This window comes from Dendronephthya gigantea, unplaced genomic scaffold (assembly GCF_004324835.1).
Source record: "Dendronephthya gigantea isolate DGI-Jeju-01 unplaced genomic scaffold, DenGig_1.0 000031F, whole genome shotgun sequence".
NCBI lineage: Eukaryota > Metazoa > Cnidaria > Anthozoa > Malacalcyonacea > Nephtheidae > Dendronephthya > Dendronephthya gigantea.
The window spans coordinates 2,081,553-2,099,882 of NW_021163041.1; the positions used below are offsets into that span (position 1 = coordinate 2,081,553).

Sequence of the window (18,330 nt, forward strand, 5' to 3'; positions counted from 1 at the left end):
TAACGTTTGTGATTAAGATACGATATGTCTGAGTTTTTCTTTTCAAAGTTGATTAGTTGTTATGTCGACATTATTAAGTTGTTTAATCAAACTCGCTGGAGAATACAAAACCGATACAATAGGCATTTCTCATATAATGGCGTCAAGCAAGGCCACTTTAGGAAAGTCCTACTTATTGTTGGAAGTACATATAGTTCTCTCCATAAAAGAGGAATATCGAGTTCATGTGCTTTTTAAGTTCAGGTAATAATGCAAATATTTTAAATATTGTGAAAAATCTCAACCCACTCTAAATTTTGAATTATGCTACTTCTGACGTTTTTGGCAGGGGTAAGGGCAGATAATAAGGATTTTACTCGGGTTGTAAAGATTTTCTGTGCGGCCCTGTGCCTCATTTGGCGTTAGGCCCTGTTACACGGTGCAATTTTTGGTAAGTTAGTTCTACTTCGTCCCCCCCCCAAATAATCTTACTTTCAAAGTAATACAGTATGTATGAAACGTTAGATCGTTCATGCATGTTTACAACCCTCCCCCCCAAAAATTCTCAGTTCACTTGAACCATGAAAATAAGGAACAAATCACTAAAAAATAGGAAAAGGTCAGGGTCCGGACGATCTTTACTGAGATTTAAATTACAACCGCACCGTTTTTCATACTCGTAATTTTCTGTTTTGTATTGCAACATTGTCCCGTCTTCCAGAACTCTCATCTTTCTGAAGATGTTTTCTGCAGCCTTATACCACCAGGCACAGTGTGATTGTGTCTCGCCAAAAATAGAACCCATGTATAGTTCGAGATTATTCCATTAAGCACTATTGTTAATTAAGCACTTAAAATTTCTGTCGTACTCGGTTTTCCTTAATCCGTTTAGCCAATGTTATATGGTATGCCTGGCAGACCAGGTATAGGAAGCGGTTTCTTTTCGGAAACGAGATACAATGTCAATGAAAAGAACCTGGACTGAAACTGCTGAAAATATTGCTCTCCTAATTTCCAGAATTACTAGTTCTAATGTTAACAGTTCTATGGACATAAGGTTATGGTGTTACGTTTCTTCCACTGATTTCTTTATTTACTTTTTCCAGTGTTCGAAGAGCAGTTCCAACACGTTTCCTAAACAGGCGCATTCTTTTTTACTGATGCACAGAAACATTTTTTAATTTTTGGCATCTGCTTAATATGGTTCTTTGTATCACTCTTCGCTGCATGGGTTAAAAGATTCGTTTTACACCTTCAATCTTCATACAGAAATCGGATTTATTAGAAAAGTGTTCACATTCGCTTTTGAAGCAAAGTTGAAACAAGGCCAATTTTAAGAAAAAGTCAATACTACCACTATGTTATTATTGTTAGTTATGGTCGGCTCGACTCCGGGGAGTATGGCTAGAATTTCTTTATACGCATTGGTCGCAGCCATTCAACGCGCTATGAGGCCTGAGGACTAGGCTGTATTGGTCGCTGTGTTCCACTTTATCGCGTCCGCCCCAAAACTACACAAGACGACGTTATAAAGTAATAATGACATGGTAAATGAATATTATTATTCAAAAAATTGAGTAATGAGTACAATACAAACGCATGCGAAATCTAGAGTTCCATCTAATGTTCTTCTAACTTGCTTCTGAAAGTAGCTTGTATATGTCAAACTATGTTATAAGATAAAACAAAGTACTCTTATTAGGAATCTTGAGCCAGGACAACATCCTGCATTGCGGGAATGAGACCTTTGCGAAATGCAATCGACAGCAACTCTTCTGCATCTTTGGCATTCGGGTATTCTCGAGCAGCCCATCTGAGGTACAATGCAAACTCGTTCCAATCCACGGAGCCATCTTCATCCATATCAATAGCTTTCAACGCACGTTTTGACTCGTCACATCTATAACAGCCAAAGTACGGTGCCATGAAGCCATTGTAAAAGGAATCAAATTCTAGCTTGTCGTCTCCTTGAACTTCATCTCGTAGATCCCATTCATCCCACATCTTGCGAATATCATCAAGCAATTCTTTAGCGCGCAGGCTTTTCGGTTCTTCTTCAGCGATAGCATCCCTCATCGCAGCAGTGAGTTCACCACCAGAACGATCAAACAGAATGGCAAGGCCGACTTTGCTCATGTACTCTTCTTTTCTGCCGTTGCGAAGATCTTCGAGCATCTTTTCCAACATGGCTTTTCCAATTTCCAATGTAAATTGTGGATGTTTACCAAAAAGATTAGTTAGACGATCAACAACCATTTGTGGGGAGGCCAGAGTTGTCATTCTCATCACCATCTTTTCACCAAAGAATTCGGCCATCGAGAATTCCTTCTTGTCAGGAGCGAAGTTAGGCATACCAAATACCATATCTAAAGCTCGCTCTCCGTAGACTGGCTGCTTTGGGTGCGGTGGTAAACCAGTGGTGATTTGGGTCACATTCTGAGCGGCTTCACGGAGTTTTGCACACCCCTTATATTGCCTGAGGACCTTTTTGTTTCCCATTCGGATCATATTCATCAATGCAAGCGTAGAGCATGCGTGACCCATCGATGCTCCTTCCTCACAAAGGCTAGCCCAGATTCCAGTTGCGCCATTCACAATGCATTCTATTTGAGTCATATTAGCAAGACCCCATTGCTCGTGAACGTGGACCAACAAATGACCTTTCTTCTCCGCGTTTTCTGTCCACCCATTGTCGTCCATCTCTTGTCGGATGGCGGCTGTCCAAACACCGAGCTCTTCAGGGAGATTCTTGCCAGACTCTTCATATATAATAGCAAAGGGACGCTCGTCTTCGGGTAGGGAAGATAAGAATTTGACCACTTTCAAAACACGTTTAGGCTTTAATCTCATGGCGTCTGAGAAATCACGGAAGTTGAATAGAACATTGGAATTCTCCGCCAATTCTGAACGACACCATTCCATTCTCTTCTTCATCAGGCTGCAAATATCTTTGACGGTGAACTTTTTATAGTCGATTCCTTTGTAAACGAGATCAAATTCAATGATCGCATGGCGGATTCCCAACTCCCTCATTTTCACCAAGCCAATTGGAAGTTTCTCAACGTTAGGAACTCTATCTTTGTCGATCGATTCAACAAACTCACTGAAAGCATACAATTTACTGAAATCTTCTCCTGCCTCTTTAAGTGCAATGCAAAATTTGTCTCCAAGGCGAGTCATGTGGGAGAAAGAAGCCACAATAATGTGTTGGTAGCCAATTTTTTTGACCTGTGAATTAAAGTAAAATGAGACGACTTAAAATGGCTATTCTTAATAATAATATTTCTAATTTTCTGTATTTCTCTGTTTTATTATTGTTTTATATACACCATACACTCCAGAAACTTGGACCAGTGAGATTTTTTTTCTGGTAAAAATCGCAAATTTCAAACCTATGACCTGTAATTTGCAGTAAAACCAATATGATGTTAGACTTGCATTAGTTAGTATATACTTAGTAATAATTTTTTAAGCGCCGGTGCGATGGCCTAAACAGATATTATCCCTTATCAAAGCTTGGAGCGGTACATGTTTGGGAACACCCTGTAGTACCCACCTCCTCGTATATCTTCCATTTATTTTCCAGGGTGTGCCCTCGTAGCTGACCAACAGTACTCTCACGAAGTGAATTATCAAGAACAAACAGTTCCGATTTTCTCAGTTTTTTACGCTTTTCAAGCTCTGCAGATAGTTTTTCTTTCATATGCGCGACCTTCTCATCGTATGTTGCCATATTTTGAGCTAAATAATTGAACAAAACAGTTAAGTGATATAATAATTGCTGCCACAGGGGCGGTTGTATGAAGCCCGTTTAGCTTGAACGGTATGGTTAAGATCAAAATAGAAAGCAAGTCTATCGTTTTATTCAAGAAGCGAACAAAATGTTTTTAACCTTAATACAAAGATATTCGTTAGAATTACATATTCAGTGCATAATATTCAAGTTGACTCATTCAAAAGAGATTGTCGTGAAAATGTGCCAAATGTCATGTTTGTCTGTTTGTATTATATATAAATTCATATAACTATACTAATTTATGTGGAAATATAGTGAATTTGTGAACAGGGGAAATAATGCGCGCAAACACATACGCACGTCCAACCACGAAGAAGGGAACTGCCTGTTCCACACGCTAACGCAAACGGATGGAAGAATGGGGGCAGTGCGGTTAGAGAGTTAACCGCGTTGCGGGAAAAAATCCTGGGACGTGCAGCATAAATTACGCAAAGGAAGTTGATGCGAAATTAGAATAACATCCCCTAGGTGTAGTATAAATATAAGTAGAATTGTAAACTTTAGTAAAGTTGAGTTGGATTGGAAATTGGTTATTTATTACTAATTTATTTACCCACGGTACTATCTTACAATGGTTCAACACTTTAAAGATTGAGAGTTTTTTTGATTGGATGTTAATTTGTCCCAAGCCACTGCACCTCTGTATGAAAAAGATTTTTTAACCAAAATTATTATTTGGCTTAGGTGGTATAAGATTATGCTCAGCCTGTCTAGTTTGATAGTCATGCACCACGTTTGTTTTCGTGAAAAAGTCAATGAGATAGTCAGCAACTAGGCTATCAGTTTTTACCTGATACATTGTAGTGCATAATTGCTTATTTCTTTCAAATTTGGTATCTCAAGTTCATTAAGTATGTCTGCTGACCTATAATCATAACCACGCTGTGTAATAATACGGACTGCCCTGTTTTGTAAGCGTTGCAGTTTGTGTGGTGTTGTATTGTGTGGTGTGTTGTCACCGTAACGTCGTGTTCAGAGCGAGTGTGTCCTTTTAAGAGTACTGTGTTAGAGTACGACGTGCACTACGTGTGTAAATATACCTGTACATAGAGTGTTATTAAACGTTAAAGAATACAGTCCCCAAGTTGTGGCATTCATTGAATCTGGTGCCAGCAGCAGCGTACTAACTTGCACTGAGGCGAAGTTGCGCGACAGAGATGTAAGAGCTAAAGAGATGTTTAAGCTAAACGGACTTGATACAACCGGCCCCAGGTCCTAATTTATACAATTAAATCAAAATTTGTCTTTATTGCACATATTTTATTTTAGAGAGGCTGAATTTAAAACAAGTTATCGTTTTGTCTGATCAGCTATATAAAAGTGATTTAAAATTGCTAACAAGAAGTATGAATGTGGTCTATTTAGTCAATATAAGTGGCGTGAAAGGAATGTTGAATGTTGCATATTTTAGCGGGCGAATTAACAACAGCATTTTGACGACTTTGTTGTTACATGTTTGTATTTTTGGATGGTCATAACATATTCGCTATCCTTATTTATATTGTGCAGGTAAAAGTCAAATTCATCAAACGGCGCTTGTGCACTCTTTTTGCGACACAAATAACCTTTCTTCATTTGATTTTCTTTTACCAAATAAATGCTTCGCTGATTACTTTTGTGCCGTCATTTTTAATTTTGATCTCCCTGCCATGCATGATGCATATTCGTTTCCAATTCCGGAGCAGTTAATCTATACCTGCGATTTTTTCCTCTGAAATATTCGTCAACGTGGTCGTGGTAGCTTTTAAACTATCATTATTGATTAATCATGCATTTACTTTTGATCACTCTTTATTCTATAATTATGCCTATATATGGATTAACTATTGAATACAAAACACAGGCTGCATGTATAAGACAAATTATATATACACCTCCGTTTGAGTAACCTGCGAATAACAGAATCTATTTATACCGCTTATTCCACGTTGGAGGGAAACGCGCTCACCTCAGACTGACCGATTGGGAGGACTGTATCTCTACAAAACCTAACTTTCTGGAGCTAGTGAGAAGGTCTTTTTGGAGAGGCATGCTTTATATCATGGCTGATATAAAAGAACTTCATCATGCACTAGTTACATTTAGCTATAAAATCGGTTGGTTAAAACATCCTTTGTTTAAAGACGATTAAAGTCGCTTTACAACTTCCGTGGTGTACTTAAAAGCTAATTTACTCATTTATTAATATATATGCTTGTTATGAAAGGATGACGTCTCTTTAGACTTTACCCACAATTATACCGAGGTTTCACTCATGATCATTTTATTGTTATTCGATTAATTAAATTGCCGTGAATGCTCCCAATAAAAAGCCTCACATTCTTTATTTATTATTCGTGGAAGCGCGAATAGCACTTCATCACAAGCTATATTTGATTTTAAATGGAATGGGGTTGACACACCCATACAGTGTAATTAGCCTCTCAGATGGTATGTGAGTTATGTCAAATGTAGGTCAAAACCGCGAACTCTTTAAAACCATATCTATACTGTGATAATTTGATATCCATGATATCTAACACAATTTCTGCTCTTTCAAATCTCTTTCATTTCCGCAGTTGCTATTAAACCTTTTTTGGAACTCTGCAAAATTTCATTCCAAAAAGTTGAATTTGGTGTACTCTATATTAAAATAATTATATTCTCAGCCTTAGGCTAGCTAACATGCTTTAAACTCGCTAGCAAAGGCTTTTGCGGTTTGTACTTTACTAAGTTGGCGATACACAAGATATAGGGAGGATAAGTGCCATGCGCTAGTCGTTTATTCTGTTGGCATAATTTTTAGAATGAATATACTTCGGATGCGACCAGTCCTTCATAACGCGGCTTAACAATGCCAATGGCTTACAATATTAATATAAACAACGTACCCGTTCTACTTTGATATATATCCTGGGAACTAAACGTAGCTGAAGTCTTTGAACTGCAAGAAGACAAGTGTCAACAAAATGAGCACTGAAATAATAGAGTTGACGTCACAAGTGCTGTTTGTTCGCACTTCCCACAATTATTGGGAGCTCAACTGTTAACAAACATGTTACAGAACGGCAAAGACGACGTAAAAATGGCGCACTTTGTCGAACTTTTCACGTGTCAAACGCTCAAACCCAGTGGCGTAGCCAGCCCGACAATTTAGTCATGCTATGCTTGTTGAGGAGACTGATGGTTTAGTCAAAACCTTAGTACTTATGGTATTTGTTAATTTATATTTGAATAGTTCTTTGTTTTACTTATTTCAATTAATTAGTAATATGGGATTAGAAGACAGACATATAAAAAAAGACAAAAAATATTTATACGTTATTCGTCGTAGACTATAGTTAGTGAACTGCTCTTGGTACGAGTATTCGACCAAAGAGTTGCAAAAAAGCTGCGAGTACGCGGGTACCACCCGGAGGAAGGTTTGCTTTGAATGAAGTTTGTGAGGAAGGTTCAAAGTTGAACACTCTAATTGATCACATGCATGTACCAAAAAACCAAATATTTCTTTATGCTGGTTGCTACTTGACTCAGTGTCGTAACGTCATTTTGAGGAAGGTTTTCAAAACTTGAAATCTTACTGGAGGAAGGTTGAACTCTTTTTGCAACTCTGGAATTCGATTCCTTTTTAACAATTGGTAGCAGGAAATGACGTAGCGAGCGAAGGCGCCGAGAATATCGAGGCGTCTTTGAATTCGGCTCTAACGCCTACAGACGAAATTGATCGCTTGAAAAGGCAGCAGCGAGCTGCTGAAATGCTGGTCTGGCGACTGCCTACAAGAAAGCGGGTGATGGACGAAAGGGTCGTAAAGATCGAAGAAGAACTTGAACTCTTCATGATGTTTTGATTGGCCAAGACCAAGTCGACTTGCATTATGCAAAATGTGACGTGAAAGGTGATCCAGGAGAACCAATCGCCAGATTAGGTCCCTAGGATGGTCCTGTATTGGTAACCCCAAGAGGAGCTCGTCAGCTTCTTGTCGACCACGGACGAATCTGATTTATACGTTTTTCGCAAAGTCTCGAAGATTTGAATAATTCCTTGAAGAAGTTCCGGGAGGTGGAATCGTCCGCAATGGAGCCAGAACGTTGTGTGATGTCCTGTGAGGAGAAATCTGCCATAGAACGGGTTCGTGATTCGTTAGTGAACGACGGCGAACGTTACGAAGTCGCAGTCCTTTGGAAACAGAAGCATCCAACCTTGAGAAGCACTTATTAGACAGCATGTTAAGTTTTCTATTTTCTACGCGAGGTAGTAGAATCTTTACAATGGATTAACTAATGTTCACTAATGTTCGTTTCTGGATGCTCTTTCTCTTCCTGATCTTTGTTGTTACTGTTCTGTCTTCTCGTCGGTTCTGTATTGTTGAGTTTCTCTAACGTTTCATATGGTTTTTACTCCGCTAGTCCACTGAAGGTGACCCACTTCGTTGTTCCACTTCGTTGGTCCACTCCTTTGGTCCACTGAAGGTCCGGGGATGTTGTGCACGCCCTTTTACAGTAACGGTTGAGGGAAACTTGCACACGTCATCAACCAGAGTGGGCTGATCCTTATCCAACCAATCAGCGTTGTAAGTTAGGAATGTGGGTTAATCTTAGATTAATTAAAGACTTTGTCGCACTAGTCTTCTGCTCAATCGATCAATACTTAAAAATGTTCACAACTTAAAAAAAATATTTATCATCAACGACTAGTAAAATTCACAAATAATGCATCTGTGAACAATATCTTTCAACTTAAACTATTTTTACTCTTATTTTACCGAATTGAACTTTTGATGACATAATCTATTACATGCTCGACCGCGCAGCATTTTAACCACAATTGTTTGACATAAGAGCTTGCATTGCCTACAGCACGCACATTTTTTTAAAAAATGCGACCATTAAGATAAGTGATGACTGGACTTAAGACTGTTTATCCAGGTATTAGTTCTAAGAGGGTGATAAATAATATTTTCACCTTATTACTTCTTTAATCCCACGATATGTCATGCATGAAAGGAAAAGCGATTAATGATTGCTAATGGCTGAAAATTATATTTACTCAGGCGTTTTGCGGCAAAAATCAGTGTGGTTTTTTCCACATTTCCCAGTGTGTCGACCAGATAAAACCACTGACGAAAACTGGAATAGTATTTGACGCCAGCGCGAAGCATGATGGAAAATCATTGAACGATGCGATCATACCTGGTCCAAAACTCCAGAGTAGCTTGTTTGATGTGCTGATGCGTTTTCGTCGTTATCCATTTACTCTGGCGTCACGTGTGATATTCGAGAAATGTACTTGCAAATTCGAATGCCAGTCGAAGATCGTTCGTACTTCAGATTTCTCTGGAGGAGTTTGGAGATTGACAGACGACCTGATGTTTATAAGTTCGAAAGAGTTGTTTTTGGTGACATATCGGCGCCATTTCGTGCACAATTTGCGGTGGCGAGGTCCTCAATTTCTACAAAAGAATGAAGCTGAATGGGAACCGAAGCTCATTATGAAGAAAGAAGCCGCCGACTGCAGGAGAGAGAGGACATTGATTGGTGAACGACAGACTACTACAGTACCGGCTTATCCCATGTCGAGTTTAAATCCAATCAGATGGACTAGCTGGCAACGATTAACTTATGTCCTTGAGTATTGAGGTTCATTTCCAACTGTCGATCGACGAGCGAAAATCGAGAACTCAGACCATGCATTGTAGCCAGAAGAAGTCCAAGAAGTGCAGCTTTCTACAATCCGTGATGCACAGAAAAGAAGTTTTCCGGAGTATGAACTTATTCGAAAAAGAAAACTACTAACAGTGAAGAACAAGTTATTAAAGCTTATGCCAAAGATTGGTGATGATGGCGTACTTCGTTGTGATGCAGAATTCCTGCCGTATGAGGTTCGTTTTCCGGTTATATCTTTTTTCCGTGGAAGTTGGGTGACGAAGCTGATAATCAAGCATTACCAGTCCATGAGGTTGGACGAAACATCCTGGAAACCAATCATGACGTAAACGATGAAGAATTATCTACTGTTTTCATTGGAATAGAGGCGTTATTGAAATCAAGACCCCTTGCGTATCAGACATCCGATCCCAAAGACGCAGCTCCACTTACTCCAAATAATTTTCTGCATGGTAGAGTTGGAGGTCGAACTGCTCCCGAAGCCGTTGACTATGTCGAATTTCATCCACGAAAACGTTGGAGAAGATTACAAGAACTAATTAGCCATTATTGGAGGCCATGGATGCGGGAGTGGTTGCCGATGTTAAACGTTCGGACTAAATGGTGGGAACCAAAGCGAGATGTGAAAGTTGGAGACCTTGTTCTGGCTATCTCCGCTGAGGATACATGTCGAGGACATTGGCCATTGGGTTGGGTGAAAGAAGTCCTTCCCAGTAAAGATGGACACTTCCGAGTTGCAAAAGTTCAAATCGGTCGAGATATAATTACGAGAGCTATTACAAAACTAGCACCAGTTGAGTTTAGCAAATGAGAAGGCTTTGTCAGTTACCACTGTCAAGGGGGGGGGGAAGAAATGTTGAGGAGACTGCATGGTTTAATTAAAACCTTAGTATTTGTTCATTAATATTTGAATAGTTATTTGTTGTACTTATTTTAATTAATTAGGAATATGCGAATATATAATTACGGGATTAGAAGACATGCAGACAATGACATGTAAAAAAAGACAAAAGATATTTCTACGTTATTCGTCGTAGACTATAGTTAGTATCGTTTAGGATTTTTGTTTAATAAAATGTTAGAACTGCTCTTGGTATGAGTATTCGATTCCTTTTTAAAAATGCTAACATTTTGGTCCTTATTAACTGTGAAAACAATGAATTTCTAAAGAAATGAATAATGATAATAACATAAAATTTGCACTAATCCACTGCCAAACCTAACCGCAAAATCTTTGTTTAACCGTGGAATCAGTTCGACTATTAATTTCAACATTCTGACGCAGAAACTCACTAACATGGGCATACACCTCTATAACTAGTTTGCCAAACCTATACTGACAAAAGTAAGAAAACTAGAATTGGCTTTAATGGAGGAGTTTTACACGGAGCAAAATCGGGCCTTTTCCTCTTTGACGACACCACTAAAAATGAAAGGGCTTAGCTAGCTATCCTCTAAGGCCTAAGGGTATAGCTAGCTATCCACTAGGTATAGCTATCGCCTCAAATTGCGGAATTTACTAGTTAGGTTCCTGAAAATAACATGAAAATGAACCCTTACAGTTTTTTCTGATGTCATGCTATTGTAAAGATGCCGTTATGCCACAGTGTAATTAGTTATTTAGTTCCTTGAATGCGAAGTTGGTATACGCATGTATTATTAGTTTGTTTTACTATAGATAAAGCAAAAAGTATATTTTGGCAGACCATTTTATTGCCGCACTGATGACGTGGCGTTAATTTAGCATAGCTTCTAGTCAAAATAATCCAACCAACCGGTTTACTCATAACAGTTATATTGGTGCATGGTTACACTAGAATTCATCGAGCAATTATTCATGATTCTCCGGTTCCTACGCTTTTAACTGTTCTCGGTTGCATGGTCGTTTATTCCGTCGCAAAACTGAATAAAATTCTGCTCTTAAAGATATTTAACAATTACTATAAAAACATACCCAATGTAGCTTCGATAAAATTATATACCCTGGCAATTGATTTCAAACTGATGATGCTTCTTCAAGAGGACAAGTGTTATTACCAAAGTCGTGAACTGAAATAGCACAGCCTGCACAGTTAACGAAGGGTTGCCAAATTAGGTGTGGTACATGCCTATATGAACAAACTTTGCTATTGGTTGATGATAAGAATAAAACACGATTAACTATAGAGATTAATTTCTAATGTTGCAAAAAGCCAATCACAAAACTCGTAATGTAATGAATAAATTGAATTGACACTGTTTGCTTTGGCAACCTATCATTTTGTTTTATTATCTGTCGTGGAATGTCATTATCTGACAGCACCATTTATTGCATGTTTCAGTTCGCCTTGGAAATGTAAACGTAATTAAGAGAAGGATTTTTCCTATAATTCCAACCAAAACGCTCAAAACTACCGCACAGCCGGTCTGGAAGCTTACGTTGCAAGAATGCACGGAGCGCAGAAACTGGTACAAAATATTGATAAAATTAAAGCAGTTTTGTAAAGGTGAATGTAATCCTTTCAAGTATATTAAAATATAGGTTATTTTGTACAATAACCAATAATTACCCATGCATGCATGGGTAGAAATCCTGCTTAAAAGCATGATGTCAGTGTTTGGGTTGTCAATCTCGTTCCCACGAGAAATTTCTACGAAGGGCCTTTACAAAGGCTGTTTAGCTGGGACATTCAATTTCTAACAATACGCGTAGTTTCGTAGAACACATTGTATTTCAAGAATACTGAATAATGATATTGATATATCATTTGCTGGCTTGCTGCCAATACCGTAAGCCGCCAAGCCGCGGCTACACAGGGCCATTTTCATCGGCGATTTTCTCTTTCTAGCGTGTGTTATTGTGTGAATGTCTCTGTAGATTTCGGAACCCCCCAGTGCTTCAAAGCTTACTCTGGACAAAAGTTAACAGCTATAAACTAGTTTGAAATGAAATTTAATAAAAATACATTCAAAACTAATTTGTGATAACGACGAATTCGTAGATTTTAACATATAACAGGTGGCCGCGGAACCAAAATAGCAACCAAAATATATATAGCAAACACTGCATGGGATCAGGGATTAAATGAAATATTTAAACAGTCAAATAGGAACTATATAGGTTAAGCTAAACAGCATCCGTAAAGGACCCCTCGTAGAAATTTCTCGTGGGAACGAGACTGTGGGGTAGTTTTGAGCGTTTTGATTGGTGGTATAGGAAAAATCCTTCTCTTAATTACGTTGCGTTTTCAATAATGGCAAGGTGAACAAACATGCAATAAGTGGCGTTGTCAGTTAGAATTCATAGAACACTGAGATAACGACATTCCACGACAGATAAAAAAAAAGTGATAGGTTGCCTAAGCAACCAGTGTCAATTTAATTCATTCATGCAGCTAATCTGCAGTATAAGTATCTACCTAATATGAACGAGTTTTGTGATTGGCCTATTGTATCATTAGAAATTAATCTCTATAGTTGATTGTGATTTATTCTTATCATCAACCAATAGCAAAGCTTGTTCATATAGGCATGTACCACACCTAATTTGGCAACCTTTGCTGCAACCAACTGTGCAGTCTGTGCTATTTCAGTCCACGACTTTGGTATTAACACTTGTCCTCTTGAAGAAGCATCAGACTGAGTTTGAAATCAATTGCCAGGATATGATATCGAAGCTTCATTGGGTATGTTTTTATAGTAATCGTTATAGTATCGTTAAGAGCAGAATTTTATTCAGTTTTGCGACGGAATGAACGACCATGCAACCGACAACAGTTCAAAGCGAAGGAACCGGGGAATCATGAATAGCTCGATGAATTCTAGTGTAACCATGCACCATTATAACTGCTATGAGTAAACCGGCTGGCTGGATTATTTTGATTATGTTTCATATTCAATATATAATGTAATACTTTGGGAAATTCGTAGAAGTTATTTTGCCAAAAGTCTGGGAATTTCAGAGAAGCTTTGCTAAATTAACGCCACGTCATCAGTGTGGCAATAAAATGGTCAGCCAAAATATACTTTTCGCTTTATCTAGTATTACAAACTAATAAAACATGCGTATACCATAATAATACCAACCGCATTCAGGTAACTAATTACACTGTGGTATAACGGCATCTTTATAATAACATGACATAAAAAAAAACTGTAAGAAAGGCTTTCCGTTTTATAATACTCTCGATTTCCGCCCTCAAAACTAAACTATCTTCGAAGTTTCATCCATGTATAATCTACATATAATACAGCGTACACGTACAGAAGCAAAGCTATAGGATATGGCATCACCGTCAATGATCGATCCACGGAAAACTATGAGATGAAGAGGAGACAGAGCCCAACACACACTTCTTTTGTTTTGCCGTATATTGGGTTCATTTTCATGTTATTTTCAGGAACCTAGCTAGTAGATTTCGCAATTTCAGGCGAAAGCTATACCTGGTGGATAGCTATACCGTTAGTGAATAGCTAGCTATACCCTTTCAAGACAATTTCTAGTGGTGTCGTCGAAAAGGAAGAGCCTGATTTTGTTCCTTGTAAAACTCCTGCGTTTGGCAAACTAGTTAGAGGTGTATGACCATGTTAATGAGTTTGTGCGTCAGAATGTTGAAAGTGATATTCGAACTGATTCCACCGTTAAACAAAGACTTTATAGCTCATTACGGTTAGGTTTGAGCAGTGGCGTAGCCAGCCTGACGATTTAGTCATGCTATGCAAATTTCATGTTATTAAACTTATTACAACGGATCCGTTTGACTGCAAAACAACAAGCGTTCGCAAGGCATGTTGGGTCGTATAATAGATTTCCAAGAAATGGGCAGAGCGTTCCATTTCTGCTTTGACAATTGATATAGTTGCGGTGTTGTTGAAAGAAAGTGCTTCCCTATGACTGTGGGAACGCCCTTTCGTATTGACTTTCCACATTTCAAAATACCGCAAGCGTTTTGAATGTTTATATTACATGCAAGGAACACCAAAATATTAGCATAGCATAACTAAATTGTCGGGCTGGCCACGCCACTGGCTTTGGGCGTTTGACACATGTTCTATAACATGTTTGTTAACAGTTGAGCTCGCAATAATTGTGGGAAGTGCGAACAAACAGCACTTGTGACAACTCTACTATTTCAGTGCTCATTTTGTTGACACTTGTCCTCTTGCAGTTGAAAGACTTCAGCTACGTTTAGTTCCCAGGATATATATCAAAGTAGAACGGGTACGTTGTCTAAATTAATAATGTAAGCCATTGGCATTGTTAAGCCGCGTTATGAAGTATATTCATTTTATAAATTATGACAGAATAAACGACTAGCGAATGGTACTTATCCTCCCTATATCTTATATCACCAACTTCGTAAAGTACAAACCGTAAAAGCCTTTGTCAGCGGGTTTAAAGCGTGTAGTCCTTTGTGACTTGGTGTAATATACAACATACATCATACATAGCAGATTCAGCAGTTTTATTTGTAAACTTGGCTCTTCCAACTCATGTTTAATTCATTTTGACGGAAAAAAGGCCCACTAACAACTTTTAGTGAGGTGTTTTTTCAAAAATTTTTGGATTGTCATAGTATTTGACTAACGCTAGATGGAGAACATCGTGATATTGCACGGAGTAGTTCAACCTGCGAAAAGCATTGGCTGAATTTACTGAGTTGGTTGAGTGCTTTTCCATGCTTGGAGAAACCTCCCTCCCTCAGAAGATCTTGTCAATGAGCTGAACAAATGAGCTGGGAAATATCAAGCTGTCTTCCGATAATCATGAGCGCATGTTTCGGGAAATTTTTTTTTTCATTTAGAAAATCTAACCCAATAACCCCCTCCCCCCCCCTCCATAGGTGAGTGTAGATACGCGGTTCTGTTTGATTAAATTCCACTTTCGTGATCAAAACTATTTAAAATTAAAAACATTTCAGTGAACATAGTACAGTACTGGTTTAAACGACTCAAATGGCGATGCTGCATGTTATAGGTAAAAGGTTACATTGAGTGTGCGGATTCTGCTTTTGTATTAAACGAATTCGAAGGACCCAGCGACTCAAGGTGTGGTGGCAGCGACACAGCCCCAATTCCGAGACGTTCCAATTATTTCGCTTATCGCACGCGAATATCGTTTTCACATGATTTGTAAAATCTCTACAGATTTAAAAAGCAGAGATATTGGACAACTTTGGATTCAGCTATGTTCCGTCCCGGGTTCCGGGTGTAATTCCTAATCTCCGCGCCCGCTTGGGCAATAGAACGAATTAAGTCGTGCAATCAATGCCAAAATCATACTCGTGATTAACAAATCAAAGTTATAAAAATAATACGTTATTAAATATATTATTATTCAAATAATTGAGTAATGAGTACAATACAAACGCATGCGAAATCTAGAGTTCCATCTAATGTTCTTCTTACTTGCTTCTGACATAAGCTATATGTCAAACTATGTTATAAGATAAAACAAAGTACTCTTATTAGGAATCTTGAGCCAGGACAACATCCTGCATTACGGGAATGAGACCTTTGCGAAATGCAATCGACACCAACTCTTCTCGTTATTAACAAATCAACGTTATAAAAATAATACGTTATAATGTACAAAGTCATAATGACATGGTATTATTATTCAAACAATTGAGTAATGAGTAAAATACAAACGCTTCATTTTAATGTTGATCTTACTTGCTTCTGACAGTACCTATATATTAAAGATACTCAGGAAAACATCCTGCATTGCGGGAATGAGTCCTTTGCGAAATGCAATCGACAGCAAATCTTCTGCGTCGTTGGCATTCGGGTATTCTCGAGCAGCCCATTTGAGGTACAATGCAAACTCGTTCCAATCCACCGGGTCATCTTCATTCATATCAATAGCTTTCAACGCACGTTTTGACTCGTCACGTCTATAATAGTCAAAGTACGGTGCCATGAAGCCATTGTAAAAGGAATCAAATTCTAGCTTGTCGTCCCCTTGTACTTCATTATCTCGAAGATCCCATTTATCCCACATCTTGCGAATATCACCAAGCAATTCTTTAGCGCGCTGGCTATTCGGCTTTTCTTCAACGATAACATCCCTCATCGCAGCAGTGAGTTCACCACCAGAACGATCAAACAGAATGGCGAGGCCGACTTTGCTCATGTACTCTTCTTTTCTGCCGTCTTGAAGATCTTCGAGCATCTTTTCCAACATGGCTTCTCCCATTTCCACTGTAAAGTTTGGATGTTCACCGAAAAGATGAGTTAGACGATCAACAACCATTTGTGGAGTGGACAGAGTTGTCACTCTCACCACCGGCTTTTCACCAAAGAATTCGGCCATCGAGAATTCCTCCTCGTCAGGTGAGAAGTTAGATATACCAAATGCCACGTCTAGAGCTCGCTCCCCGTAGATTGCCTGCTTTCGGTGCGGTGGTAAACCAGTGGTAAAAAGGGTGACATTCTGAGCGGCTTCACGGAGTTTTGCACAACCCTTATATTGGTTGAGGACCTTTTTGTTTCCCATTCGGATCATATTCATCAATGTAAGCGTAGAGCACGCGTGACCCGTCGATGCTGACTCCTCACAAATACTAGCCCAGATTCCAGTTGCGCCATTCATAATGCATTCCATTTGAGTTGTATTAGAGAAACCCCATTTCTCATGAACGTGGACCAACAAATGACCTTTCTTCTCCGCGTTTTCTGTCCACCCATTGTCGTCCATCACTTGTCGGATGGTGGCTGTCCAAACACCGAGTTCTTCTGGAAGATTCTTGCCAGACTCTTCATATAGAAGAGCAAAGGGACGCTCGTCTTCGGGCAGGGAAGATAAGAATTTGACCACTTTCAAAACACGTTTGGGGTTTAATCTCATGGCGTCTGCGAAATCACGGAAGTTGAATATAACATTGGAATTCTCCGCCAATTCTGAACGACACCATTCCATTCTCATTTTCATCAGGCTGCAAATATCTTCGACAGTAAACTTTGTATAGTCGATTCCTTTGTAAACGAGATCAAATTCAATGATCGCATGGCGGATTCCCAACTCCTTCATTCTCACCAAGCCAATTGGAAGTTTCTCAACGTTAGGAACTCTATCTTTGTCGATCGATTCAACAAACTCACTGAAAGCGTAAAATTTACTGAAATCTTCTCCTGCCTCTTTAAGTGAAATGCAAAATTCGTCTGCAATGCGAGTCTTGTGGGCGAAAGAAGCCACAATAATGTGTTGGAAACCAACTTTTTTGACCTGTCAATTAAAGTAAAATGAGACGACTTAAAATGATTATTCCTAATAATAATATTTCTAATTTTTTTGTATTTCTCTGTTTTATTATTGTTTTATATACATCATACACTCCAGAAGCTTCTCTTTTCTTTGAAATTGTTTAGTACTTAGATTATAGCGAAGGAAAATAATTTAGGCCCTACTTTCGTTGTGATTGCAAACCGAAATTCAAAATACAGCAATTTAAAATTCTCACTTTCCCAAGTCTTCATAATTTATTAATTTCAAAGTTTGCAAATTTCAATCAACTGCTTCCTACGACATACAGGGGCGGATCTAGGGGTAGTCACACCGATTTCTTCTTTGTTTCATTGATGGCTGATTCATAAAGTGATGATTGTCAACGGTAGATGTTGGTTATTCTAAACTTGATACATACAACAAAGGCGAAAACAAAATACCACCAATACCAGTTTGTGATTTAAATATTAATATACCAATACCAATTTGTGATTTAAAAATGTAAACTTTAAAAATTGGTTATTTATGCAAAACTTGGACCAGTGAGATTTTTTTTCTGGCAAAAATCGCAAATTTCAAACCTTTGACCTGCAAATTTGCAGTAAAACCAATGATGTTAGACTTGCATTAGTTAGTAAATACATAGTAATAATTTTTTAAGCGCCGGTGCGATGGCCTAAACAGATATTATCCCTTATCAAAGCTT

At 38.5% G+C, this 18,330-nt stretch overlaps 2 protein-coding genes across 7 annotated transcripts in view; both read right to left on the reverse strand.

The window, feature by feature from the left end:
• Positions 1-1,505: 1,505 nt before the first annotated feature.
• Positions 1,506-11,524, reverse strand: LOC114524652. 4 transcript variants are annotated; one of them, XM_028545800.1, is made up of 4 exons: positions 8,945-9,014; positions 6,646-6,698; positions 3,536-3,720; positions 1,506-3,207 (listed from the first exon to the last, which is right to left on the reverse strand). In XM_028545800.1, exons 3-4 carry the CDS (start codon positions 3,710-3,712, stop codon positions 1,678-1,680), a joined length of 1,707 nt encoding a protein of 568 aa, XP_028401601.1. In that variant the 5' UTR covers positions 3,713-3,720; positions 6,646-6,698; positions 8,945-9,014; the 3' UTR covers positions 1,506-1,677. The 4 variants fall into 4 exon arrangements, with proteins under 4 accessions (XP_028401601.1, XP_028401600.1, XP_028401599.1 ...); XM_028545798.1 differs by lacking the exon at positions 8,945-9,014 and adding an exon at positions 11,373-11,524 and having other exon boundaries at positions 1,507-3,207; XM_028545799.1 differs by lacking the exon at positions 6,646-6,698 and having other exon boundaries at positions 8,945-9,204.
• Positions 11,525-15,774: 4,250 nt separating this feature from the next.
• The window catches only part of LOC114524657, a 32,506-nt gene continuing 29,950 nt past the window's right edge, over positions 15,775-18,330 (reverse strand). For all 3 annotated transcript variants that reach the window (XM_028545805.1, XM_028545806.1, XM_028545807.1), the window contains one exon: positions 15,775-17,624. In XM_028545805.1, the coding sequence (XP_028401606.1) occupies positions 16,089-17,624 (1,536 nt within the window). In that variant the 3' untranslated portion in view covers positions 15,775-16,088. The remainder of the gene's footprint in view (positions 17,625-18,330) is intronic.

Bases quoted from the DNA above. Each gene is read 5' to 3' on its own strand.
- LOC114524652 (XM_028545799.1), bottom strand. From the start codon at position 3,712: ATGGCAACATACGATGAGAAGGTCGCGCATATGAAAGAAAAACTATCT. The intron at 3,208-3,535 runs GTGGGTACTACA...TTTAATTCACAG, and splicing joins AATGGAAGATATACGAGGAG to GTCAAAAAAATTGGCTACCA.